Source organism: Athene cunicularia (genome assembly GCF_003259725.1).
Source record: "Athene cunicularia isolate RWA chromosome 13 unlocalized genomic scaffold, athCun1 chr13_part1, whole genome shotgun sequence".
Taxonomy (NCBI): Eukaryota; Metazoa; Chordata; class Aves; order Strigiformes; family Strigidae; genus Athene; species Athene cunicularia.
Genome location: NW_020799117.1, coordinates 19236341 through 19263627, shown reverse-complemented (window position 1 = coordinate 19263627; position 27287 = coordinate 19236341). Strand labels below are relative to the sequence as shown.

The window sequence follows — 27287 nt, the reverse complement described above, 5'->3', positions numbered from 1 at the left end:
TGTTAAAACATGCAAATTTTAAAAAGACAGCTAGAGTTTCAGTGTGGTATCATGAACACAGGAGTAAAGAGTTCAGTAGACACATTGGTTAACATGCCAAACATCTATAACAAATTACTGTTGCCTAGCTTTGTTTATTGGTAAATCACTTTAGTAACCTGAATTCACAAATAAGCAGTAAATAACAAAAACTACAGATAAACACAGGTTACACATGCAAATTCCTGTTCACATCTCACATGTGCAGGTACATTAAGAGCACAGTTCTAAAGATTTTTGACAAAACCAGATTTTAACCAAAACAATTTTAAAATGCAGGTATGAAAAAATTACATGTGAAGAATATAAAGATACCTTTTTACATTTCAGGACTGAAATGCTGCTTCTGAATATACTAGAGATGTATGACAGCTACAAGATTCAAGTAAAAGCAGGAAGAGCTCAAGGAAATAATACTGGTCAGAGGAGAATGGGCATTTACTTTTCACTAAAAATACAAGGAATAGCTGAATAGGGAAGTCTATCAAGAGCTTAGAAAAAAAAATCACAAAGTTGTAAAGCTGACTAATCACTAATTTTTCTATTTGCTATACAACAGCAATGACATTAAAAGAAACTGCAATTCGACATTTAAAAATGCAACTTACATTTAAAGACGTCTCAAAAGTGAAATGCAATGACAGCCTTACTCAAAATTAAATATCTGCTAGGCTCAGACAAATATGGAATGTTCTAGATAAAATAAAAATACAGTGTTACTTTTTATTTTTTATTGAGAATGGAATTGAAAGACAATTTCTGAAGCTTGAAAGCAGTAAATTTCACTTAAATGGTCTTCTTCCCATAGATGAGCTATCCACGAGGGTGCAAGATTTTTTTCTTTAATAGCTTGAAGTGTCAAAACAAAAACTTGTTGCCATTCTCACATTAAGAACAAACTTTTTGTCATTAACTTAACAGCATATGCTTTTTGCTACAACATTTAACACATGAACAGACCTATAATGCCTACTGTATTTCACTAAACCAAAAAAAGAATACAGTATTTCCATCTACTACTTGTACTGCTTTTAAAAAAGATTAACATTAAAAACAAAGCCACTGTTTTCCTTACATCCTTCCTTCCTTTTAAGCTTCTTTCTTTTGCCTGTGGTCTTCTGCCATTTTATCCAGAATTTTCTGTTAAAAGAAAGCAATCGTATTTTAGATATATTTAAAGAGTTTCTCAGTCACAGCATGAATAATAGAAACAGAAATCCAATTTTCAGGTATTAACTGCAAAGGTCATAACTACAAGACTGGCACTTCTCCAACATACTGAGTGGAGCCCCTCTGAAGCACCACATTTTACAGCTCGCCACCAGTGAACACCAAATGGCAGCCCCTGCCTGCCGTTAATACCTTCCTCTCAGGCAGGCAAGCCAGGAGAATTACTTTCAATTTTGTCATGGACTTGTGACAGCAATTGTGCCACTTACCTGGTTGGCATTAGCCATCTATAAAGCCAGGGACAAAATATCTCCCCTCCCTAAAGAAGGGTTATTTTTGAAGTTTAAGGAATTTGTTATAATTTTCATGACATCTGGTAGTAATATCAATTAATCTGTTTATTTACTCATTGCTCTCAAAGTGAACTAGACTCCCAGATAGAGAAGTGCCTTGCCATTGTGAAACAAAAGCTGCGTGCCCCCCCCTTCCCTCCCTGATTCTAAAACCACACCAGTGTTACAAAGTCATTCAAGAGCAGCTTGCTAGTCATTTGTGGCATGGAAAAAGCAACTCAAATAATGTTTCACTGAAGTGATAAAGTTCATAAACTGGGACTATTTCCCCCACTTCCCCTTTTATATTAAGTCTTTGAAGTCTCATAATCAGATACCTCAATGGAAAAAAAGAAAAAAAAAAAGCTATGGGTGATGGATGAGGTGGGTTTTTCTTACTACAAGACTCTGCATGGTAACTGATTTTCTGATCTATTCCTTCATAATGTTGTTTACTTTGTGACATTTATTTGTGCCATTTGCCTTCCAGGGCCCTGTATTTGTTTAGGGTTCCCTATTATTGCAAGGAAGCAAGCAAACGCTTTGAGTCTGAGATGCCACCTTCTTTTCTATGGAACCCCTGGGGTTTGTTTTCAGCTCAACAACCAACTGATATGAAATCAATTTATGTGAACACTGATTATTAGAATTTTGTTTAGGATTTCCCTTTCTTGGAAGTGATATTTAAAAGCAGCTCACAGTATACAGATACAGCAGCAGCATTATTCATGCCATGCAATCATGTGATACCTAATCCAATTAGAAATTGTAAAACATGTTCACAAAATCAGAAGTTGCAAATATGGATTTTTAAATCTATAAAAATTTCAGCTTAAGCTATTTGACTGGTTAAAAACATTCTCAAAGGACAACTGGAAGGGATCTGAGTCATCTGTATTTACTCTGCACCACTACTTCTACGCCTGGCCTTTACTCCAATCAGAGTGCCCTCTTTAATCCAAATTTACAAAAAAATGCTGGAACCCATCTTTAAAATGTGTATCCTGTGTATTATTTTCACAAGATGAAGTTTTGGAGAGGTCTAACTTAAATTATAGAATAAGCCAATTTCCACTTCCTGAAAGTTGGTTTTTTTTTGTTTTTTCTCCTCAGTCCAGTCTCATTCAGATCTATTCCCCAGGAAAGAATCACGCCATTTAAAATGAACAAGTTTTTGCCTTACCTTCAACTTTTGATAATGAGGAAGGCTGCTGCAATGGGTCTTTTTTGCAACATCTTCATTTGTGTAGAACAGGGAACACAATTTGCAATAAAACCCTGTTTTGGGTACCACATAATTCACACCTAGAGAAGTAAACACCACAAAATAAACTAAGAGATCTACTCTACATCATTTCTTTTAATGTCATATGTCATTTCAGCTAAATCTTAAAACCGTAAGTCACTTTACATTAAAAGCTGCTTTATCTTTAAAAGTCCTTGTTTTAGTTTAGTCAAGCCAGGGCCTAGTAATAACTAAATATGTGCAGGCTTTTTTTTAAATTTAAAACCAAACTTTCAGATTAAGGGTCCATTTTATTGGTTCCTTCATAAGAACTAACAACGTTCTGTGATCAGTTTCTGAGTTCTGAGTATTTAGGATGAAGCTAAACTATTACCACTACTGTGATTTGTGCTATTAATTGAACTTGTGTTGCTGAAATATACCTCTTCCAATTTAATTTCTGCCTAAGGAAAGTGTTATGGAGAACTGTATGAGAATAAGGTAAAAAAGAATGAAAATACTAGGGGTAGGGGAAGAGTGAAGAAAGGGAAAAGAGTGGGAAGCCCTAAAATGAAAGGCTCAGAGGCAATGTGTTGCCAGAAATAAAAGTCAAATGAAATGAGAAATGCTACTGCAATGCAGAGACACGTATTTGAAAAGAAATGCAAGTAGCCTTACCAACAGGAATGTTTGGCTGGTATGGTCCAATCCTAAATTCATCTGGAATAAGAGATTTCTCTTGGACATTCTTTGTTTCCTGTTCATCCTGGGTGTCTGTATTTTCATGGGCATTCTTCTCAGTATCCTGTGCTGCTGTGGTATCAGAAGCTTCAACAGTTTCAGCCTTCAAATTGTCTTCGGTTTTGGTTCCATTTTCTAACGTTTCGTTTTCCTGCTCTGGCTCCTCGATCTTGTCTACCTTGATTTCTGCCAAACTATCATCATTTTTGCCAGCAGATTTTACTGCCAAACCTGACTTGCGGAGTTTTTGATGATCCGAGTCTTCTTCATCACCAACCTCATCTAGAGTGACAAAACCTTCCATGCTCCGCGGAAAGCCACCCACGTATCGCTGTTGAGAAAACGTTTTCCTTATGTCAGCTTATTCTTAAACGTTTCCCTCAAATTGTCTTAAGTTTCAGAAGAGAAACATCTTCGCCAAATTCCCTGGAAAAATGCTCAAATCCTTCCTTCAAGACCTACCCCACTCATTCAAAATGTTACTCAAGCATGCAGAAGTCTAAGAAGCTCTTTTAAAATGTACTCCACTGTCCCAGAATCAAGTGTTCAATTTCAGAATTTTTTTTTTCATCATGAGGGTCCACTTTTTATCATATCAACATGGGATCTTCAACTTGAAAATTTCACTATTTTTAATATTCTTACTTTGAAAGTCCTTCTAACATAAGTATTTTAAGTGGAAGTCATTTTGGAATGCACAAGTTTTGTTTCTAAAGACAGTCCCACAAGATCCTCAAATTTATGCCTATGTAAAAGGTAAAACCTCACAAGAACAATTCCATGCTCACTAATAGTATGAAAGTTCATTTAAAAAAAATTAAGAGCTCTTTTTTCAACCAGTGGAAAGCTTAGAGCTTTTGCATTTTAAAAAACCAACCAAACCAAAACCAACCCCAAAACCACCAAACCCACGGAAGTCTTTTAAAATCCAGCTTCATTAAAAGACAGTGAGTCTGACAATTTTTGTTTTTGTGTTGAACATTCCTGCTGATATGGAGACATCAGTATTCCACATGCTTAACAGCAACCTTGAGTAGTACTAAAACAGCATTAGCTTTATATCTGTGCTCTAAGAACGTAGGTCTTCAAGGAAGCAAGTTTGGGTTTTGAGGCAGTTTATCATAACATACCCCACATAATAACAAGTAACCACTGCCATTTGCATTGGCAGTATTAATCCCACCACCATATACCTAGCTTTCTGATAGAAGGATCCCCCAAAATTGAAAACCATGCACATTTCATTCATTAAGAATAAGGAACATGCCTTACTTTGTTGCAAGACAACATACCAATTTCATAAAGATACTAAACCTTTGCATGCTACTCCACATAACTGAGCATGATTGAAAAAAGCAGCTAGTAGGACATAAAAACCATGAGTGTGGGATCATCTGGTGATAAAAAGGAAATTCACAGTAAGTAGCCTACAAGTGAGGACACCTTGAACCCCCCCGTCCAATTGGAAATGGACCTTATCTAATCACAAATGGACTTGCCTACTGTTCTGGCTAAAAATAAAATGTAGTCATACATACAATTTCGTCCAAGTCTAGAATAGCCTCAAGTCCCAGATAAATAGTTTTTTGAATGCCACTGTTCTGCTCTGTGCTCAAAAGAGTAACTACAGCCAGTCTCACAAGAAAATGCTTAGGAGAAATAGTTCCTGGCTGGTTAGTATTAAGTCAAAGAAAGGGGTGAAGAGAAAGGCAAGAAAAACCCCAGGAAGCGACATGGGTAGAAGGTTAACAGTTTCTGTCAAAACAGAAACAGTGACTTATAACTGACTCCATTTGCAAGTTGCATCCAATGGGTTCTTCCATTTTCTTCACAGGAACTTTAACAGCTGTTTCTCTTCAGACAGATGTGCCATGCATGTGTTTTAAAGACCCACAGAAAAAGATCTGAAATAGAATGTACCGTAGTGTGCTACTGAAGTTACACAGGGTTTTCCATACTTAGGTACCTTGCTATATGATTACCTTTTTAAGCTTTTTCTTTGCTGCTGGATTGGCCACAACATTCCCCTCATTTTTTACGGTCACATCATCAGTTGTGTCCTTTTTTTCTTCTGTAGTCACATCTGCTAAATTTGCAACATCTGCATCATCTCCTGCTGAGCTGCCACTTTCTAACAGTGCTGCTGCTTCCTCCTCATCCACTAGCAACTCATCTTCAGATTCAAGGAGTAAACTAGGCTCATCTTGGTCTGCCTGTTCACTACTCTTAGTGCCCGATGGCTCGGCAGCATCATCTTGTTTCTCCTCTTTCACTTTATCTTCTACATTGCCACTTTCAGGTTTCTGAGTAGCATCTGTTTTAGACTTCTTATCACTTGGAGAATCTTTGCTGTCTGGAGAATATGTTCTCTTTCTGTAAAGGACAAAGAATACTTGCTTGTAAACCTGAAAAGCCCAGAAATGACTAAAAAAAAGGTAGGTCATTTTTATAGACAAGCCTGGAAACGACTGTGTTTTAGTTCAGAAAATGGAAGGTTGAGGGAAACCTTGAACGATGCCATTTCTCAAAGATGCAAAAGGCTGCTGCAAGGAGGGACTGACTGTCCTTACAAGAAAGGACAACTGCTCATGGGTTTAAATTGCAGGAAGGCAAGGCTAATTAATGACTGGAAAAGATTTCCTGAGGAGCCTGAAGAGGCTGTGAAATCTCCATTATTAGAGGAAGAGGGTAGGTAGCATATCAGAAACAGTTCATCTCAAGGCACAACAAACAACAATTTTATCTCAGAGCTTGCCTCCCTTCTGCATAATTTCTATATTCTGGATAAGGTATTTTCACATTTCTTTTAAACATCATGCTTTAGCAATAGGAAATTACCTAGTTTTATCCTTTTTCAGCAGTTCAACTCCTTTGTTTGGAATCTAAAATAAAATTTAAAAAATTTAAGTCACAATAGAGTTATTTTTTATACAACTGTTGCAACACCAATTCAGACCAGACCACACAACCTAGCCACACACTTCCAGTTACATTAATCCACGGGTATTCTTTTACCACGCCCACCTACCAACTAATAAACTGCTATTATCTTAGACATGACCATACCAACCAAAGAAAGCCAATGTATTTATTCACAGTAATTATCAGTTATTCAGTACAAGCCAAATGGGATGTCCTGCTCAAAAAAAGTCACATATAATTCCCCTTTTGTTTATGAACTCATACACTGTGGTGCAGGCAATGGCACAAATCAGTCTTAATCCATACTCTTCTCCCTATCATTAGTACTGAGCTACATGGAAAGCTTTAGCAGGCTCACAACATTTCACTTATTTATGAGTTACTGAACAGGAAATGCCACTGGTGTGGCAGTAACATGGAAAACTATTCAGTGCATTGGTTAAGTATTTGAATTTGCCACGAAGTGTTCATTATCAGTGCATGATCATGTGCAATAGTAAGATTTCTTCATACTCCACAATAGAAAGCTTATGTTTGAGACAGCTTGACAGTTCAGATTTCTCCTGCCTTTCTACCTAGTGTCCTAGTCTGATGAAGAATAGTCTTATAATTGCAAGAGTGGCAGCCTGGTGTTATGTCAAAACCCCCCCAAAAAACTACCAGCCAACTCTTCTGTGGGAATATAATGGAAGATTGGCAAGGAGACTTGTAAACATGCTGGAGTGACTTGTAGCTAGGGTGTAGAGAAACACAGGTATCATACTACTTGTTTATTTTTTTTACATTGGGCAACTAGAACATCTGTGTTTCGATAACACATGCCCTGTGATAGAGTCAGAGGCCCCTTATTGAACATCCTTAGATTCCTGCCTTGTTGTGGGAAAGATCAAAGCACACTGGAAAACCATGTTTGCAAAAATTCCTGATATATACAGGCGAAGACAGCAGGTTCGAGATCTTCTCTTTCTTCTCCTCTTCCTGGCTAGCAAGGACCGAGCTCTGCGGTGCCTGCACTCCTGCCTGGGTGCTGTTGCAGAGATCCCCAGGGTCATGACGTAGTGAGAATAAATTTATTCTTTGCACTTCATCTGTAGTTTTGTGGTTGTTCCTGTGTCTTGCCTGTGCCAGCTCACACACCTTTCCCCCTTGATATGAAATGCACATGCAAAAGTGCAGTTACATTCTAAGTTTTGAAAAAGCTTATTCTTAAAAATTAGATCATAAGACAATCAACCTATCTAGGTAGCTGGGGTTAGCATCCCCAACAGGGATCAAGAAGCTTTCTGGTGCTAAAGAAAAAAAGGTTTTGGATGGCATCCAACAGAAGAAACACATTCTGTTGTAATACTTCGTAGTTTAAAAAGGCATCCCTAATAACATTTTTTTTGTTGTTGTTCACAACAGTATGCATACAACAAAATGGACAAACTGACCAGCAGCTGTGAAAAGAAAAGCCAAGAATTAACACCACAATGTATGAGTACATAGTTCTGCCACCCAGCTTGATTTTACTCAACGGCCATTTTCAGAGGAGGGTGAGGAAAAAGGAACCCACATTACAGAACATACTAAATGGATAAGTTTTAATAAAAATGTACACCAATTACTCTAAAATCTGGATTCTACTAGTTGGGTTTTGTTTAATCTTTAACTTTGTTCTAAGCCTCATAACACCACACTCAACGCTAAGTATCTGCACTTAAGTAGCCACAAAATACTAAAGCAAATCCTTCCATTTTACAATTGGCATTAAATTCTCAGTAAGCGATAGCAGTCTTATACTTCACTTTACACTTTCAGCTACAACTAAAAGACCAAAACCACTACTTACCCTTAACACCAGTTTCTTGTATTTTTCAGATAAATCCACTTTCACACACCTGCCTTGGAACCAAAGAGCTTTGTTGGCACAATGCTCAACCATAGCTAAAGCATCTTCTCTTGTCTCCATCTCAATGAAAGCCTGAGAAAGATTTAACACAACACACATTAAACAGGTATAAAATACACAACACTTTTGTAGGCAAAACTACTTAATTTAAAATGCAGCACATCCAAATGCTAAAACAAAATTATGAGCTATATCCATCCTCTCAAGTTAGCCATACTTTTAGAAGTTTACCAAAGTGCTCTATCTACCCCAGCTTTTCAATTCTGTATTATCTGTCCCATAGAAAGCTCTGAAGTTAAACAATGGGCATTTAAATAACCTGCAAAAAAAGGTCACCATAAAGTAAAATATGATTCCAAATAAAAAGCATCTGGACAATGAAATTAATTTATTTGGTGCTTCAGTATCTGGGAATTCCAGGGTAGCTAAGAAACTACCCTAGTTTTATTTTTTGAAAAAAGCCTGAAACAGAAAGGCTGTTACTGCTGGTCTGTAAGACCTGCTTTGCAAGATGTTCCTCCAAGAAACAAGCCTATGACACACTAAGTTTGATGTATAAGATTTTAAAAACACATTTGGTATAGAGTATCACTGGCATGCAGAAGAAAGCTGTTTCTGCATTCAACTCGGACAGCAAAGGATTTTATTTTTCTAGAGAAATAAGGTCAGGGAGGACTTCCTAGGGGTCATACAATATTCTAGTAATTTTTCACTTCACAGCTGTGGTATTAGGGGATTCAGGCACTCATCTCTGAAGTAGTGCTGGAATTTCCTATTTAACTCAAGGGAGCAACAAACTGGGACAGCAAAGCTGAAAAAAAAACCCCAAGAACTAAATATTTTAAACACCTGTGTATTTATAGAAATCATGTACATGCACATCCAAAGCATTTCACTATACACATGCAATGCACTATCTTCAAACATCATTTTTTAATGTTACAGAGTCACAGCAGGGCTGCTTTTGATTAGTTTCATAGGTAGTGTTTTTTCAGACTTAAAGTTCCAAGACTCCTAGAAATATGCACAACAAAAGAAATAAGCCTGAAAGCTAAGTATACCTTCTTCAGAGCTGAGGCCTATTTCTTTTAAAGCAGGTCAGATTACAGTAACATTTCACAGCAAGCTAGATAGAGGTCTATGTAGGTGGTGTTTTGCTAATAATTTTCATATCTGCTAGAGCAGGAATCTACACATGCACCAATTAACAGCACAGCATTTCTTCCCAGTTAGAAATCTTAGTTTCAAATGTTCACACATGTAAACATTCCTATGGTCAGTTACCTGGCTTTTCATTCTCATGAGGATGTAGTTCTTAATTTTTCCATATGGTTCAGCCAGTTTGAGTACTGCATTGTCAGAGTATCCCGAATGAGGTAAATTGCTGAGGTGAATCACACGACCAAGTTCTGGTTTTGGTGGCTCAGTTTTTTGGTCAGGTTTACCCTCAGGTTTCTGAAATTAAGAGGGAATACTTTTTTTTAAGTATATACTATATAAAATATACATGGGTGACTGTCTCTTAAGTTGATACAGCTGAGAAGTACATAAATTAAGAAAACTGAAATACAATGACCTAGTAACACTGACTGTCCCAGATAAAAAAAAAAAGCTAAAAAAAAGCAGAAGACTTTTACCTTTATTCTTTTGTATTTCTGTGACAAGTGGACTCTGACTGGTTTACCAAACACCAGCGCAGGTGTTGTTGAATAGTATTCTACTGCAGCCTGGGCATCTTCAGTGGTTGACATTTCAATAAATGCCTGAAATTATATAAAAACAAGAGCTTCACTTTCAAGAATTATTATTTTTGTTTAAAATCTCAAGCTCTTCCTTGCTTTCCCATAAAAAGAGCTGCATGAAAAATGAAAACTGCCTTTTGTTTACAACACTAACTGACCTGCAGAACTTGGCATAAATATCACATACTTTATTTAGGTGCACAAACAGAACTATTTCGTTTGTTTACACTCCACCTAGATTTGGATTCAGAACATTCAATTGCTTCCTGGTTTTTCTCTTCTATGATACTGGCTTTTTCCACACTTCGAAATATGACACTGTATAACAAACTATGACCAATTAAGTTTTCAGACAATATTAGAACAACAGAATTTGCAAGCATACTGTATTTTTGAGAAAACTATGAACAACCAACAAGAAGGATTTTCTAGTAATATTTAAGTTAAAATGCAGTACTATAGCATTTCTGCAAAGAAACATATTAGTCACACTTTCACATACGTGACTGTGACCTTGATGACACAGGTGTTATCACATACTGAAGACACCAGGCAGTGCCAACTGCAGCACTGAAGGGCTTAATCTCACCTCATTGATCTTGTTTAGAATTAGATGATTTGTAATTATTCCAAATGGTTCAACAAGCTGAAGCAGCTGGTATCTCAAGTTCTTTCCCCTCTGGAAATCCATGATGTGAACAACTCTGCTTGTTTCCTATTGAAGACAGAGCACACATACACATTCTTGTTTACATGTTGTCTATCAGTTAACCTAAAAAGAAAGGCGCTGTATATTTTTTTTAATTTATTTTTTAAATCTTCAGTGGTAACCAACATAAGATGCGTACAGAAAAGGCACAGAACCTCCAGGGATCTCCAGAGGAAGATGCCTGCCATGCCAAAGCTGCTTTCTGTATGTTCACATCCCACAGCTTGATCATAACAGAATGTTTAAATAGAGTCTGTAGAGTTTTGGAACAAATATTTCATAGAATACTTGGCACAAAGAAACACCAATCTTATTCCAAAGCTTCAGTATTTCCACACAAATATATCTTAAAATCTCACTTTTAAAGACAATCCATTAATTAAAAAATAATATTATGAAAACAAAAAGTATGTAATAAAACTGTGGCTTGTTTAAAATAACAAGTTTTTAATACTAACCACTCTGCCCTTTTGCATGTGTCTCGGTCCTTGCATATTTCCATTTCCAGCTCCTTTAAGAAATTAAAAGAACAAGCAAGTTTACTTCAGCCTATAAGACTGGTATTAAATGTCTGTCCATAAATTCCTAAGAGATATATGTCTCTTGTAATACTAATCTAGAATGACATCAAGTTTTTAAAAAATAATTATTTCATTACAGTCTGAAAAAGCTATGTGCTGGTTTTGGCTGGGATAGTTTTCTTCACAGTTGCTAGTATGAGGCCATATTTTAGATTTGTGCTGAGAACAGTGTTGGTGTAACACAGGGATGTTTTACTTGTTGCTGAGCAGCACTTACACAGAGTTGAGACCTTTCCTGCCTCTCACCCCAGCCCACTCACAAGAAGACTGGGGGGCACAGGGATCTGGGAGGGAACACAGCTGGGAGAGCTGACCCTAACTGGGATGTCCCAGACCATACAGTGTCATGCCCAGCATGTAAAGCTGGGGGAAGGAGGAGGACAGGGGTATGTTCACAGTGTTTGTCTTCCCAAGTCAGTGTTACACATGATGGAGCCCTACTCTCCTGGAGATGGCTGAACACCTGCCTGCCCATGGGAAGTGGTGAATTAATTCCTTACTTTGTTTTGGTTGTGTGTGGTAGCTTTTGCTTTCCCTATTAAACTGTCTTAGCTCAACCCTCAAAATCTGACTTTTACTCTTCCAATTCTCTCCTCCATCCCACTGCGAGGGGAGTGAGCAAGTGGCTATGTTGTGTTTAGTTGCTGGTTGGCATTAAACCACAACAGGCTGTTAATTTATTTCAGAGCTCTTGTAACTTGAAGTCCTCCTTCCTGATCATTCTGCTCAGTTTAACTTTAGAGAAAGAGCTGCATTTACTAATATGCAGAAATAGAAGATAATAAGTAAAGCCTGCTGAAAAAAAACCCAAACTCCTCTCCTGTTTTAGAGTAGGATTCACTATAGCAAAACATTTCCATACACAAAAGACGTGAGCTCTCTTTAACTAAGATACACTTTTTACAACTGAGTTTTTAGATGTTGAAAAAGATGCCTAGTTTTGGTTCTAAAACCAACACCAATTCTATCATAATGCCCATTTTACTAGCAAACACCTGAAAAAAACCTTTCAGATAGTTTGCCTCAAAGTCAAATTTGAGATGTTTTGAAAAAGTAACAGTATTATTTTAATGAAATCAAGGATGAATGCATCTATCATCTAAAAATTCCTTTAAAGTATCTGAAATACTTGTAGCATACCTAGATATCCTGGCAGATTAATTAGTTTTGCTCTTTTAGTCACTCAAACTATTTAAAAGTTACACCTAACAACTTCAGGCAAGAACCTGATTCTTAGCCTGCCTTCTTGTGAAGAGGCTTGCATCATCTGCCTTCCCATTTCTCAGTTACTATTCAAATTTATTTGCCGAATTAATTTGAAATTAAGGGGGAAAACACTCAAGACACTGAATTATTCCAAGTTTCACACCCACCCCCACCCCCCCCAACATAAAAAAAACCTTCTAGACAGGAAAAAATACAAGTCTAAAACACATGTGGATTAATCAAACACAGTTATAAAACAGCCAAAATAATGTGGCTAGTAGTTAGCAGATGGTAGAAAGGTGGAAGTGTGGTATCTGAGTACTAGTCTTTGGCCAGGGACAGACTAAAACATTTCAGTTCCACTGCTCTGAAAAGTGACCATGTTGTTGCACTGCTCTAAAACACTGGTAACAAATTAGAACAAGAAAAAAAAAATGAAGAAGTTAAATCTTGTAAAAGTAGGTGCCTGCTGATGTTACCTCTTGGCCCAACAGGAGGTCCTCCAAGGTGAAATGGAGGTGGTGGTGGTCCCAGAATTCCTGGTGCAGGGTTTGTGGACTGCTGTAACATAAAGGGATCACCCCTAAAGAGAAGGGAACACACATCTTAGTTTTAAACCAAAAACCCGTGAATCTTTCATTCTCAAAAAAAGCCTAATTTCTGCAGAGCATCTAAGGAGGTATCAACTTTAGCTACTTTTACTGCTGCTCTTCAGCTAGCAGAAAACAAAGGGAGGTATCAATTTGAAGAAAATGAGGCATGTTTCACATAAAAAGGTATTTTTTTTTACTTGAAGCAGAGGATGTTCTTAACAAATACTTTAAAATTCATAACTACTTACATTCCATGCCCTGAATCACTGTCAGGATTCCATTCTGGATATCTTAAAAGAAACAACAAAAAAAAGAGGGTAAGAAAAACAGAATCTCCTCTACCTATGTGGTAAACTTACATACAAGCAGTGATACTGTTACATCTTAATACAGATAAAACACATGGCAATACTGCCCACTGCAAGACAGATGAGCAGTATCTATCAACAGAACAGAAGTGCTATTCTTAATAAGAAACTTAATACACTATATGTATCATGTCTGCCAATTTATAATTCAAACCGCACAGTATGTTTCACCAGAAAAATTTACAAGTTGGTGTGACTAGTAAAAAAAATTACACCAGGTTCTCAACTGTTAAGATCCAGCTCTTTACATATGTATCAGAAGGATTTGATAGTTAGGAACCAAGATCCCTTTTTTGTCCTGAAGATGTTGTTTTTGTTTCCTACAAGGCACAGCATGTTTTTTAAACCTGCTTTGTGCAATGTAATTGACCATTATTTAGTTGTACATGCCCTCATGCCACAAGAACATTTACTGTACTTCAAATTCATACATTTCAAGCAGCAGCTGACAACGTCGGCTGTGAGTCGCTCCATTGATATGATGGTTCCACTCCTGCAGCAAAGTAAATAATTAAAAATTAACAGCCACACATGGCAAGCCATTTTTAACAAAATAATGTTGTACAGTGCAGTATCTTCTCTTCTAAGCTGAAGTCTTGCAGGTACACAGACAACAAAATCTCTTTTTGTAGTGATTTAAAGAGACACTGAAATTGGACCTACCTCAACTCCTAACCTGGGTGAAAAGGTGTCTGATGAAAAATGTCTTGCAATCAATGGGCTTGACCCTGCCTCAGGGTGCAAATGTTACCAGGGGATAACTGCTACAGCATACATGCATGTCATTGCAATTTCAACTTTTAGAACTGGATGCTGAGGGGGTTTTTGTCTTCAGTAATTTTAGAATTTCCTCCACTCTCTCTGCTTCATTCCTCAGACTTTTAAAGATTAACGTGAACTAAATGCTCAAGTTTTTAAAACCATAAAGAAGCCAAGAAATTGCAAGGAATTCAGAAAGGAAAGACTAAAAGAAATGAAAGTGCATAGCTAGGACAAACTACAAGTATACTGGTGAAATATAAAAATATATGACCATTTGAAGTGGATAATAAAGAAAAAAAAGGAGATCAAGATGGTACAAAGGAGGAATAATGGAATTAAAACAAATCAGCCAGGTAAAACTCCTTCTGGTTCTGGTTTTAGCACTAGAAAGGAATGAGGGTTTTCTACTTTTTATCTACAGACTGTTTTGATTACAAAGGGTTATTTATTTCAAGAGAGAAGGCATGGGGACTCCTCCTTTATCAAGGCACATGGTGCTTGATCTCCATAACCTTACATTCTTACAAGTAACAGCATTAGTTTGTGCTACATTTCCATTTCTAAAGTGACAGAACTTTGAAGTTTCACTGCTGCACATCTGTGAGCCACAGTCTAATTTCCACTCTGCTGCTCTTCAGTAAGCAAAGGGATCAGCAGAGACACACAGGGCAAATTTGCTTTAGATTCACAGAAATGAAGGCGAGAGCAATTATAGATCTTTGGGGGGCAGTTTAACAACTGAAGGTTTTCTCTTACCAGCTATGTTTTCAACTGTGAACATGTACACTGCACTGGCCAACTGTTTTACATGTCTCTTATATGTGTATTTCTGCTCAGCACCCACAAATTAGTTTTTCCTAACCTCTCATCTTTCCTGGTTTTTAATTTCCACCACACTATAGCCATCCTTCTGGATACAAGACGCTCCTGAGGCTTCCTGTAGTGTTTCCATATGCTAAATGCCTACCTTGTGCTTTCCACATAGGAGAAAAGCTTCAAGTCTCTCAAAGTACTGCCATTAAGATACACTACAATATTACTCCATGACACACAGAATATAATGTGGAGCAAGATCAAACCTTCATTCATTTTATCAAGAAGCTGTAATATGAGAGCACCACTTTTAACTAGACAAGATGTAGGCTCTGCAACGATAATAAATACACTGGCAATTTAGCATGAAAAAACCCCACCAAACCCCCCAAGCAAACCTATCCCTGAAACATTCAAAACTGAGAAACAGTTTCTTCAGTTTAAAACTTCTTTTAGTACAACACTAAAGAAAACAGTCCTTTGAACACTAAAAAACTCTCTAAATTTGGGTGCACAATCTGTAAAGCCTCAGTGGATGATTATGCTAGATATAATGTGCTTTGAAGCTGTCTTAGCACGTAATTTAAAAATATTATAAACTGAAGTAGAAGTTATCTGCAAACCAGAGCCAAAATTTGAGATCTAATTTTCATTATACTTCAAATGCTTTTAAATTGGCAAAACAGGGAGATCTGACATATAAATTAGGATTTCAACCGCCACCCCAGGAAAGTTTTCAGAACACTGGTTCATCTATGTTATTAACATTTTATTAAATACAGTTCTTACTCTGGACTTTCCCTTAATCCCTGCCTCTACCCAGTCTGAAGCACTACTCCTCCAAGGTTTCAGGGCACTAGATATTTACAGATGCTAATTTACAGATGCTAATTAACGTGAATGCCTGAAGTTAAGCTAGAGAAAATCTGAACAGAGTTTTTTAAAACTCAGATTACCTCTTCCCTCAACTGATGCAAGAGGACACACTGTTCCTCAAAAAAATTAGGCCAAACTTAAGCACCTAATTTTAGATAGCCCTCTATTAGGGACATGGCCCTGTTCTTCCTTTAAGATGTATCACCACTTCAAGTGTTTAACCTCCAAATTCTTCATTTGCTCATGTTGCATCAGCCTTTTTCTTTGGCAGGGAAAACAATCCTCCACGTCTAACACCTCATACCCTGATAAAGGGATCAGGATTGACAAAATGGCTAAAAACTGGGGCACGATTTACTTCATAATTAGACAGAAAACAAACTGGGTCTTAAAATACATACACATCAAATTAAAGAAGCAATTAAGAACACTGCTAAAAAAGGAAAAATAGAGGACTAGTCTGTCTGCCAGCTTAAGTTACATTAAGGGTGTTTAACCTCTTGCTCAGGCTTAAAATACAGATTGCTTTATCATACACTTTAAAAATCTTCTATGATATTTTTATTTGGAGGTGGGGAAAATGAGATTTTGATACTGCAGTAGTAAGTTTACATTGTCCCAGCTAAGAAAAAGCATTCCCTTTCTGCTTTCCGTAAGTCTTGGTTCAGATCAGATTACTTTAAAAGTGAAATTTCTGCTTGAATCAATTTTGTAGGTGACAAAATAAGAAATTCTGTAACTATTAGGTATGCAAAGCAGAGGAAAAAAGGAGAGAAAGAGAAAAATTCTTGCAGTGACATGATTTCTGAAATTAGAAACAAACCCCAAACTTGGGTCATAAGAAACAGATGATCCAATCTCAAATATTTTATGGTGTACTAGCAGTTTAAGTCAAAGCATGTTCCTAAAAAAAAAGATGGGTTTACATGTTACAGAAGAAGTCAGCCATGTAAGTTATGCTGTCAAAAGAACTTGGTATTTCTCATACCTGGAAAGATACTTCATGTTGGATATCCTTTCAATAGATCTGCATACCAAAGCAAACTAAGAACCATAAGGCTTTAAAAAAGTGCTAAAAAGAACCCTACTTACAGGATTACTGGTTGCCATCTTCAAGGGCCTCAGAAGTTTATGTTTGCAATCTAACCAAATGAAGTCCTTTTACAGAATTGAGCAGGGCATCTAAACTGTTAACACTTAAAACCTTTTATGAAAATACATGTCAAATATAGGAGACAAGAAACCCGGATTATTGTGATTATTTTGTATGCAATGTAATTAAAGCAATACAAGTTCATAAACTGTCAGATCAGCCGGAGTCATACAGTTGTGTGCTCTAAAACTGGTTTGATCATTTCCTTGCAGGAACAGAATAATTCCTGTGTTTTAAAAAGATTAGATGTACAGAAGCAGCGCTTTTTGAGAGGTAACTGTAAAGAAATGGTTAGTAACAGCAATTCCACATTGTATCAATTTTACAGTAATAGCATGTATTATATTTTCAATTGAAGGCCTTCAAGCTCATTAGCCACTAATTGTGACAAGAGGGGCACTATTAGCCAATTAGCCAATTAAATTGCCTAGTATACTGAAAATCAGCAAGATGAGTAAAATTGGAAAAGCTGAAAGTGAGAAGGCTCTGAAAATAACGTCTGAATAAACAGGCCATTTTGAGTAACCTGCTACCTTTGCAGAGAGTTGAACTACTCATGAATAAACTAAGAGGGAAGTCTCAGCATAACCGAATATACCCGAAGATCCACTCTACTGGCGAGCCAAGAACAGAACACTACTAGGAATACAGAGCAGGATACTGCAACAGCAGACTGATTGCTCGGAGAGTCTACAGGGATAGATGCAACATGTGACAATAAAAAGTGAGTCTGAAGTGTCTAAGAAAGTTGTGAAAAGGAGAAAAATGACGACAAATTTCAGCCATAGTATGAGATAGAGTGTTAAAGTGAAATTAAAAAGGCAAGAATGAGCTAATCTAAAACGTGTTTTTTTACTTTTGCAAATAAGTTCCAGGGCTCTACATTAACTCTTTCCCTTTGGACAGGGAAAAAGCAGAACTGTGCAAGAATGCATCTTAACTATATATAAATCAGCAATCAAGATAGATGTGGAGGAGAGCTGAACTGGCTTCCTGAACAGCACAGTAGATACACTGCCAAAAAACCCAAACCCAAAAAAATAAAACACCCACCCCAAAACCGCTTGAATGCCAGATGTTTGTGGTTAAGAGAACATGTAGATGTAAAATATAAATAAGATATCCCAGTAGATGATAGTTGTTTGACTTGAAGTTAAGCAATCTGGGCACACAAAATACATTAATGTAAAGCCCTGGTTTACAACGTTTGTTAACAATTACCTTGTAAATAAACCAAGTGCCTTTTTCACTCTCAAACCAACTTTCAGATCATTTCAAAAGCAACCAGGCTATAGAAATAAAGAAATAGATAAAAACAGAACAGATACTACAACGTAAAGGAAAATAGAAGTATCTGGTGCATAACTCACCTTATTAGAATGAACTGGCATATCACATATAGAGCACAGATGGGGATAACCCTTCGGTAAGAATCCATGGAAGTCTTCAATATTGCTATTTGGAGGAGCACCTCTCTTTTTCTCAAAGAGAGATCTCTCAGGACCAGGACCACGACCCATTCTGTCATACTCACTGTCAAATTTATGATAGTTATGCGAAGTCTCACCATAGAAAGATTCATCCCTACACCTTTCTCCATCTCTTAATCTGTCATCTTCATAATCCATTCTGTCATAATAACCAGATTCTTGAGAACGACTTCCATGGTCATAGTCAACCACTGGGTTGAGACTAGGACCACGATCATCAAAGCTATCTCTTCTAAAATGCCTTTTTTCTTCCCAATCATCCCTAGGTACTCTGTACGGTGGTTCCCGTGTGGATGATCTGCCATCTCTACCATAACCTTCTTCAGCTCTCCTCCTTTTAAGTTGTAGAAGGATCTGAGGCAAGTTTTCAGGAGTAATCTTGTCCTCGGGATAGCGACTCAGTTCATCTAAGTCTCTAGCAGACAGACCAAAGCTGGCCAAAATGTTAGTGGCCTGGTCTGCATCTCCACGGTGCTGAGAAGACAAAGGGAGTGGACCTCTACTTCCAATGTTAAATATAGACTGCAAATTATGGGAAGAGGTACTACCAGAAGACAGTGCACTATGAGATCCTTGTTGGTTCAATGAAGAACTCATTCCAAGATTCATTAAGCTAGCAAGGCGTGCAGTACCCTGGTTCATCCTTCCAAGAGATGCTGGCATATTTAAAGACTGGGTAGCAGCAGCAAGAAGGCCTATTCCTGCAGAGAGGTCACGCCCATGACCTTGTGAATCCCTACTCAGAGATGACTGCTGGAATGACTTGGACATTGTAGAACTATAGTTTGTCTACTTTATGGATCAAAAAAACTTCTTTTTTTTTTTTTTTAAGATGGCTGAAAAGAGAGCTCACACTAGAAAGCTAGGCTTCACTTCAAAAATGGTAACGCCAAGAAAGAGGATCAATAATGACTGCAGATCTTCTTCAAGCTGAGAAACACCAGACAATTCTGTAGAAAAACAAGCAGTTTTAGTCATAAATCCCTTTAAACAGATGCAGTTTTAAACTTATGCATCATGTCGATCTAAAAACATTAAAGATCTCAATCTTACAAGGCTTTTATTACATAACTTAACAGATTCAAGAGGTACCCAGAACCTACATATATTATTTCAGATAAAAATACAGTAGTGTTTCCTAGATATACTACTCTTCTACAAAAACCTACTTTCATACTGAAGACAAGTGAATTTCAGAAGTTTGGGATGTCTGAAAGCATCTAAGGTTTACTAACATGTAAGCCCTGATCACTGATTAAGGGTTTTGTTTATACCCTACATTACTGTGCTGTGTTCTATGAGAAGACCATAAAAAAAACTTAAGCCCATAGAATCCAAGATGACTTTGGCACATAACACATATTTGAAAATGAAACCTATACCACCATAGAATAGGACGAGAGGAAGTTAAAAGTAACTGAAGTTTGGGCAAAAAGTTTCTGCTGTAAGATCTGGTAAATGAGACCAAACATAATATTCAATCTTTATGCAGTAAAATTCAAATTACCGATGTGAAGACAGATGTGAACAAGAACAATAAGTTTTAAATTTTGCAGGAAGTAAACAAGACCTCTTGCTCAAATTGCAGTTATAGGGGTAACAGCACTTCGGAAGTGATTCTTTACTCTGTTATACTGCAGCCTTGACATCAGCCTGTACTTGCAGACCTCAAGCTAAACAAGGTCAGGCTTAGTAGTGGGATGGGAGACTCAAGGAAAACCCTGCTCCTGCAGAAAGAGACACTAGGTGAGTCAGGAGATGGCACTGCGCCCCCAGCCAGCCTTGCACCACAGCATTGTCCAAGTCTCTTACCATCAAAATGCTTGTCCCTTCATTCAGGCCTGACAATATGATACCATGACCACATGTGGTAGTTAAAGATCCTAAATCAATACTTGTAAGAGACAGACATGCACCCTGTGTCCCACTAAAATACTAACCTTGCATTTAAATATTTGGTTCAATAGCATTTTCTTCATCTTTTAACTAAACAAAGTATCAATATCCACAGTATATTTTGTAGTGCAATGGGTGTATTTCATATTCTTTTTTTAGTGCAGAGCAGAAATAAACTGTAACACTTCTCCCCATACTCTTTCAGCCTTGGGACAGATACACAAAATTTAGAGCAATTCAGCACACATGAAAACATTCCACCAGGAATACGCTGTTCTTGGGTCCCTGATGCGGTAAATCCCTCTCAAATCCCTGCAGAGCAGTTTTGCTTCTCCAGCACTGCCACTCAGATGCACATAAAATACATAATCACTTGAAAAAGAAACAGGCACAAATTGCATAGTTCCAGATGAAATCGGCTTCTAAGAGAACAGGTACATTTGGGGAGGAATGGAAAGGACAAAATGAAAGCAAGGATTTTTCCTTGAAGAGACCAGTTCTGCAGAAGGCAATTTCTCTTGTACTGGAAATAGAAGAAAAAAGGTCAAGGTTATGAGCATGTCTCTAGCCCAACTTCCTACTCAACCCAGAGCCCTGTTTCAACAGCACATAAAGTTTTTTCTACTTCAAGTTGAAAAGCACTTAGGTTTTCTTTCTCGGTAGCAGTGTTACAAATTTATGCATTTATGTAGAAAAATAATGGATTCTATGAGAAATACATAAGGGACACAAAACCCACACAGAATTCCATCATTGAAAAGTCACCGCTATACAGTTCCGCTATACAGTTTGCTGCATATTCTGCTATCAGTACATCTGAACTTGTATTTCAGCTGTGCTTTTGAAATCCACATATGTTGGAGTCACTTAAAGCAAGCTTAATTGTGAAACATTTGGTTAAGAATAAGAGATTGAGAAACATGGTGATGAAAATAAGTTTAAAAGTATCTGAGTCAGAAGACAGAAAAGCACTGCAGAAAGCTTCAGACAAAAACAGTAAAACAAGAATACAGGGAGAGCAGATGAGGCAAATTCTAAGTGAGATATCCAGGACAGGCTGACCACACTAAAGAACACCTGAACAGAAAGAATTTAAGAGCTATATTGAAAAAAACACAACTCTTGACCTCAAACATGAGACACACTAATATTCACCTGGGTACCGTGTTTCATCTTACATACATGCAGTAATCTTCAAAGTACTTTATGACAGTTTTATGTTAAGCCTTACTCCTTCCATTTTTACAGATAAATTTCCTTCCATTTCATTTACACACTTATAGAATGGTTTGAAACTGAACTTACTAGGTTCTTCATAAAATCAGATATCCCAGAGGGCTTTACAAACCAGACCCTGACAGTGATTCAGCAGACATCCACATGGTCAGGAAAGGCTCTGTAGTCCTGCTGTTTGTTAATGCAAGGACCTGCACTATTCAAGTTTTCACTAAATCAGGAAAGTTCTCCACTCTTCAAAAATACCCTTTCTCTTTGAACAGATGCTCACTAATCCTCTTGTCACAATTTTCAATTGGCAGTTCATTGTCCACTGCTCTGGAAAGATTAGCAGAGAACAAAACCCATCACATCCCAGCCTGGCACAGACCTGGGCTGCAGAGAACCTGATTACATGCCATGCTTTGGCCCCACATACACATGGAGGTTTTACATAACCATACCGTGCTGCTGCAAATGCTCATAAAAGAAAGCAGCAAAGGGAAACAGAAAAAGCAGGAAAGGGGGTGGGGGGTGTGTGTGAACGAGACAAAGAAACAAAGAAGGACAATCTTATGAAAAAGCATGATGTGGGACAGTAAGACAACTGTATGATGAAAACAGAATATGATGTTGGCAGTCGGTGGGCTAGCCAGTAAATTGCCCTACACCTCATTAGGTATTCGAGTGGAATACTTACAAAAACTAAGTTTGAGAGTTATCCTCAAATGCATCACTATTGCATCACTGTCATCTTACATGCTGTGGTACCCTGTTCCTAACCATGCCCATTCTTTAAGATCTGACGAAGACAACAACAAAACAAGATGGGGGAATAGCTCTAAAAATCATACCAAATAGTGTTTAACTTCCACATGGTCAGGTTTAATATGTAATTCTAAGCATTTCTTGTGTTGATCACTTCCGAGAGATTTCATGTCAGTATCTGATAGAGACAGGTTCCCAGGGAGCAATGCCAGCTTTTCAAGGAGAGTGCCATCAACTGAGTCACAGCAACAAGATGAGTATGACTGAACAAAGCTGTCTAAAGATCCAGACATGGTTTATCAAAGTTGAAAGTGTTATGCTAATTGTTATTCATGTTATTTCAGCTATACTGGGAACAGACAGGCTTTCAGAGATATATTTTTAAGATTGTGGACAGAAATTTGGCCATATTAAGATTTGGAAATATGTAATATAAAGCAATCTTGAAATAAGTTGAAAGTCAAAATGTTACTAGATTTCCAGACAAACGTGGACAATGAAAAAAATTTTTTATATCTACAAGTTGCAGAAGAGCTTTCTGTAAAGGCAGACAACAAAAATAAGAAATCTGAATCCTACAGAATACACCCCTAACAAATAAAGGCCAAAGTAAGTCTGATTTTCAAACACTATAGAAGGTTTTTCTTTTGGTGTAAAACTGATTATACTCCTTTCAATAAAACTTACAGAACTCTCGCTCTACATAAATATTAGTTTTGTTCCTGAAAACAGTTTGATTCACTGAATTCTTGGGATACACTAATCACACTGAACATAACCTCTGATAACTACCATTTGTGAAACAGCAGGCTGAAAATAATTACCTAGCTCCCTATTCCTCTTTTTAAACTGTGCATAGATATTATGGCTTTAATATTCTTGTTCTTAGAACAACTAATTTTCTTACCCATTCCTCTTCCACTATTTATAGCAAAGTTCAAAAAATGTTTTCACTTTCTAGTCAGTTTCACTTTCACTTCAAAACCAAAATTACTCAAAACACATTGAATGTAATCAAATTAACTCGATTATGGTAAAAACATGAAATAACCTGCAAACCCAAAACCACATCCTCAGTTTGTAATACGATTTTTGAAGACCTTTGGGAAAAAAGTCTCAAAGAAGTTACACATCCACAATCCTTGCTGTTTGAATAAAAATCTACAAATTTTTCTCCTCCCTGATGTTACACTTAGTGCAGCACTCTTTTGCGGCAATCTGTTGTGCTGTAGAAGAATTCATATGCATCTTGGCAAAACTCTCCAACACATCATGGCAAAAAAGGTTGTCAACAGAAGAGATCTGGAAGTTCAAGTGACAAATTCGGACAGGCAGCTCCCCATGTTGCTCTGAGAATTAATGGCAGTAAAAACAAGAACTTGCAAGAAAATTAGAAGCAGATGTTATCTAGCTGCTGAAGGACCAAGTGTAACAGATTTGAAATCTACGGGACTACTTTGCCTTGGACAATACAGAAAAGGCCAGTAGTTCCAAAAGCAAAGGAGGAATTGTCTAGCAGCCTTAGACAGAGAAAAACACAGACTATCATCCATTTCAAGTACCAGTACTCATAGTGATTATTTAATATTGCTGTTTCACATGCAAGAAAACAACTCGTCTGTTCAACTGATCTTCAAAGGTCATGACCTCAAATTTTAAGCAGCACCTGGCACACTGGATGCATGCACTTTTTTTGTGCGCAGATTAGACAACCTGTTTCAGGGCTTGCAGAACTACTGGAAGAGTTTGTTTCTTAGGATTATGCTCAGCTTCATCTCAGTGACTTGCTTGATCAGAGAAGTACATAATAACCTGAGTTCTGAAGTTACTGTTTAGAACAGAGAAGTGTTACATATGAAAAAGACTTGTTTATAAATGGGGAATTAAAATGACCACTCTTGCAATTAAGAATCTTAAAAAGAACTTACGGTTTTCAACATCTGAATGCAGAAAAGAGCACTGTAAAAGACACCGATTTCCTATTTCTAGTCATTTAATAAAAAAACAAGCATTTTTTTTGGTAAGAAGTGCATGGAGAAAAGTGCATTTGTTCCTTTACAGAAAAACAAGAGTGAAAAAAGGGTCCAAGGACCAGTACAGAAAGAGTAGGCAAAAAAAAAATGTGCATTTTTAGAGAGGGAAAATATAAACAGCCCAGAACACATAAAGTAACTGCCTTCACGTGTACTGACCGCTCCGTAAACACATGATTAGCTCTGTCTTCCATGCACTCCTTCCTACTACCTGTAAGTCCACTCTTTGCCACTACTTTCAGAGCTCCAACTCTACAATAAGATGGATGCACACAGATTCCAGCACCTACAAAAAGCTCCATGAAGCTGATTAAGACTTGGTTCAACAGAAGGGGTCTGCCAAAACCAAAGTCATTGCAGAGTGATGCAGGATCTTAGACTGGAAGCTCTGGTAATAACGACAAAGTGGAGAGACAATCACTATTCATTCACATCAGTTCCGGAGATGAACAGCCTCACAGGCACCAAAGTTGTGGCAAAACACACAGAACATACCATAATTATTTTTAAAAAAATAAATGTCATACATAAAGTGATCCAAAGACAGACCAAATCAGAGAATTAATCACTGATTAGAGTGATTAAGAGAACCAATTTTACTTTTTTTTAATTATTATTTTTTAAAAAGCCTCAAAACAGAACACTTCTGTATTCTGATCTGGTAAGTGATTAAAAAGCCTTCTGACTAATCAGTGAACGTAAGTCTGCCTGCAGGCATTTCCAGAGCTGGGATAAAATCTCATTCTTTCCCAGATGAAATGTTGCATGAGGTTGTTGAGATGTATTTGAGTTGCAGAGAGGAATCAAGGGACTCTTTGACTGTTTTAGTGCTCAAAATAAAAACTCTCTTAAGTTATGACTATACAATATAGTACTTAAACACTTGCAAAATAAATTAGTTCAGAAATATTACGAGGTATTTGCTTTTGTTTTCAAGACTTGACTTAGAGCACTGAGGAAGAATGTAAGCAACAGAGGCTACAAAAATAACACTCATATTTCTTTGCAGCTTTGCTTACAACAGCTTCTCCCTCAGATTTGCTGAGGCACCCAGAATGCTCTCAGGTATCAGACTACAAAATATTTTGCATTCACCAAAACCCTCAGAGATGTGTGCAAGTCATAAAGAAGGACTATAGGCAATATTTACTTCTTTATTTCCCACCAAATTACTGAGCATTTTTTTATTTAAGTATAGTCCTGAATAAATCAGGTGGCAATCATATTTCACATATAGACCGTAATACCATGGATCTTTAACTCAGTTTGGAGCCTTGAAGACTGACTCTTCTTCCCTCCTCCCTTAATTGATTTTTAGTTTTTATGTTTAGAAACATGGATATTCACATTTTAAGATGTATTTAGGAATTTCTCTTGGTCATACTTCCCATCATTCAGGGCTGGGATGTGTATTGCACCTAGATACATGCAAACTGCTGAAAAATGAAGTTTTCAATACACAGTAACTTCACATAGCTTCTCTAGAACAAACACACAAAACAGACTCATGACATTGTAAGCCTCACCAGAATTACTAAGAAGCAATCAGAATTTTTGAATTTCTTATTCAGATTTCATATCCTTACCTAGTGCACAACGTAGAAGTACAAATATTGGGTTACTACTGAACAAACGCATGTACAAGGCTCACTCAAATCTAATTATTCCATGTAATTCAGTAATGAAATATTTAAAGTGTTTTTGAATAAAGTTGATATCAGAAGTTCACTCATTTCTCAGCAATAAATAAAAAATGTTAATATATATTTCACTACATTAAAAATATGATTTAATATATTAAAAGTTTTCACTGTATTAGCACATTTCAAAGTTCAGGAAGACTGAACAAATGGATCAACAGACTCTTTATACAAAAAGTAGTACCAGAAAAAGCTCTCTTTTTGTTTTCAGAGGAATGAAAACTACACAGACTGTTTTAAGAGACACGTTTTCAACTTGAACTGCTCCCTACTTATCCTACTCTAAGAAGTCAGGACCACCATGATAGCTCAAAAAACCTTAGGAATTTAAGGTTGAGTAAAAAGAATAAAAACTATTGAATTATTTAAGAGTATCAGATACTTTTTTCCCAAAGGTTTGTTTTATGGAAAGGAAAAAAGCTACACATTTAAAATGAAGATTTTTCAGCTTTCTTTCTACAGCATAAATGCTTCATTTATCAGAACAAAGCAGTTCTTCAGGTTCCCAGAAAGGTCTCTAACTTCTCCTTATTTTCAGCATAGGTGAACCTTATAGTTCGTTACTTTGACTCTGGAAACAAAACAGGTACATAAAAAAACCCAACACATTATTAATCCAATACAGAAGGAATCCACATCCCTGCATCGTGATTTGTAACCACAACCTAAATTATATGAAAGTGAAACTGAGTAGAAAGAGTCGTAAAACAGATGCTGTCAGTATTCTTAATGCTCAATTCACTAATTCTTAATGCCAGATAAACATCAGAACCAGCAGTTTTTGAGAGTAACGGCCTTCAGAGACGTTAAGGCACGTCACTGACATGCTGTTTGGCTTCCGAGTGGACGTTCTGGGGGCCTGGGAAGGGGAGTTGCCGACTCCGAGGCCTCAGCTGGAACCAGAACCGCTAGCAAGGCGCTCCGGTAAAGTTTCAGTCATAGGGCGAAGCCTGGTTTTAGCTGGGGTCACCCCTGAAAACACCTCGTACGTGCCGAAACCCCTCGCCAAGCGCTGGGCAGCGCCCAGGAGAGCGGGCGCCAGCAGCACGGCCCGGGCAGCCC

General features: G+C 37.3%; 1 protein-coding gene across 3 annotated transcripts; it reads right to left on the bottom strand.

Annotated features, from left to right (window-relative positions):
- Nucleotides 1–22242, bottom strand: MATR3 (matrin 3). Of its 3 annotated transcripts, none has more exons than XM_026858573.1 (14): nt 21815–22242; nt 13951–14012; nt 13400–13441; nt 13038–13141; nt 11230–11282; nt 10652–10777; nt 9958–10083; nt 9605–9775; nt 8261–8392; nt 6346–6389; nt 5490–5880; nt 3445–3838; nt 2725–2846; nt 115–1179 (listed from the first exon to the last, which is right to left on the bottom strand). In XM_026858573.1, exons 1-14 carry the CDS (start codon nt 21824–21826, stop codon nt 1129–1131), a joined length of 1830 nt encoding a protein of 609 aa, XP_026714374.1. In that variant the 5' UTR covers nt 21827–22242; the 3' UTR covers nt 115–1128. The 3 variants fall into 3 exon arrangements, with proteins under 3 accessions (XP_026714373.1, XP_026714374.1, XP_026714371.1); XM_026858570.1 differs by lacking the exon at nt 21815–22242 and adding an exon at nt 18494–21763; XM_026858572.1 differs by lacking the exons at nt 2725–2846; nt 21815–22242 and adding an exon at nt 18494–21765 and having other exon boundaries at nt 1–1179.
- Nucleotides 22243–27287: the final 5045 nt, after the last annotated feature.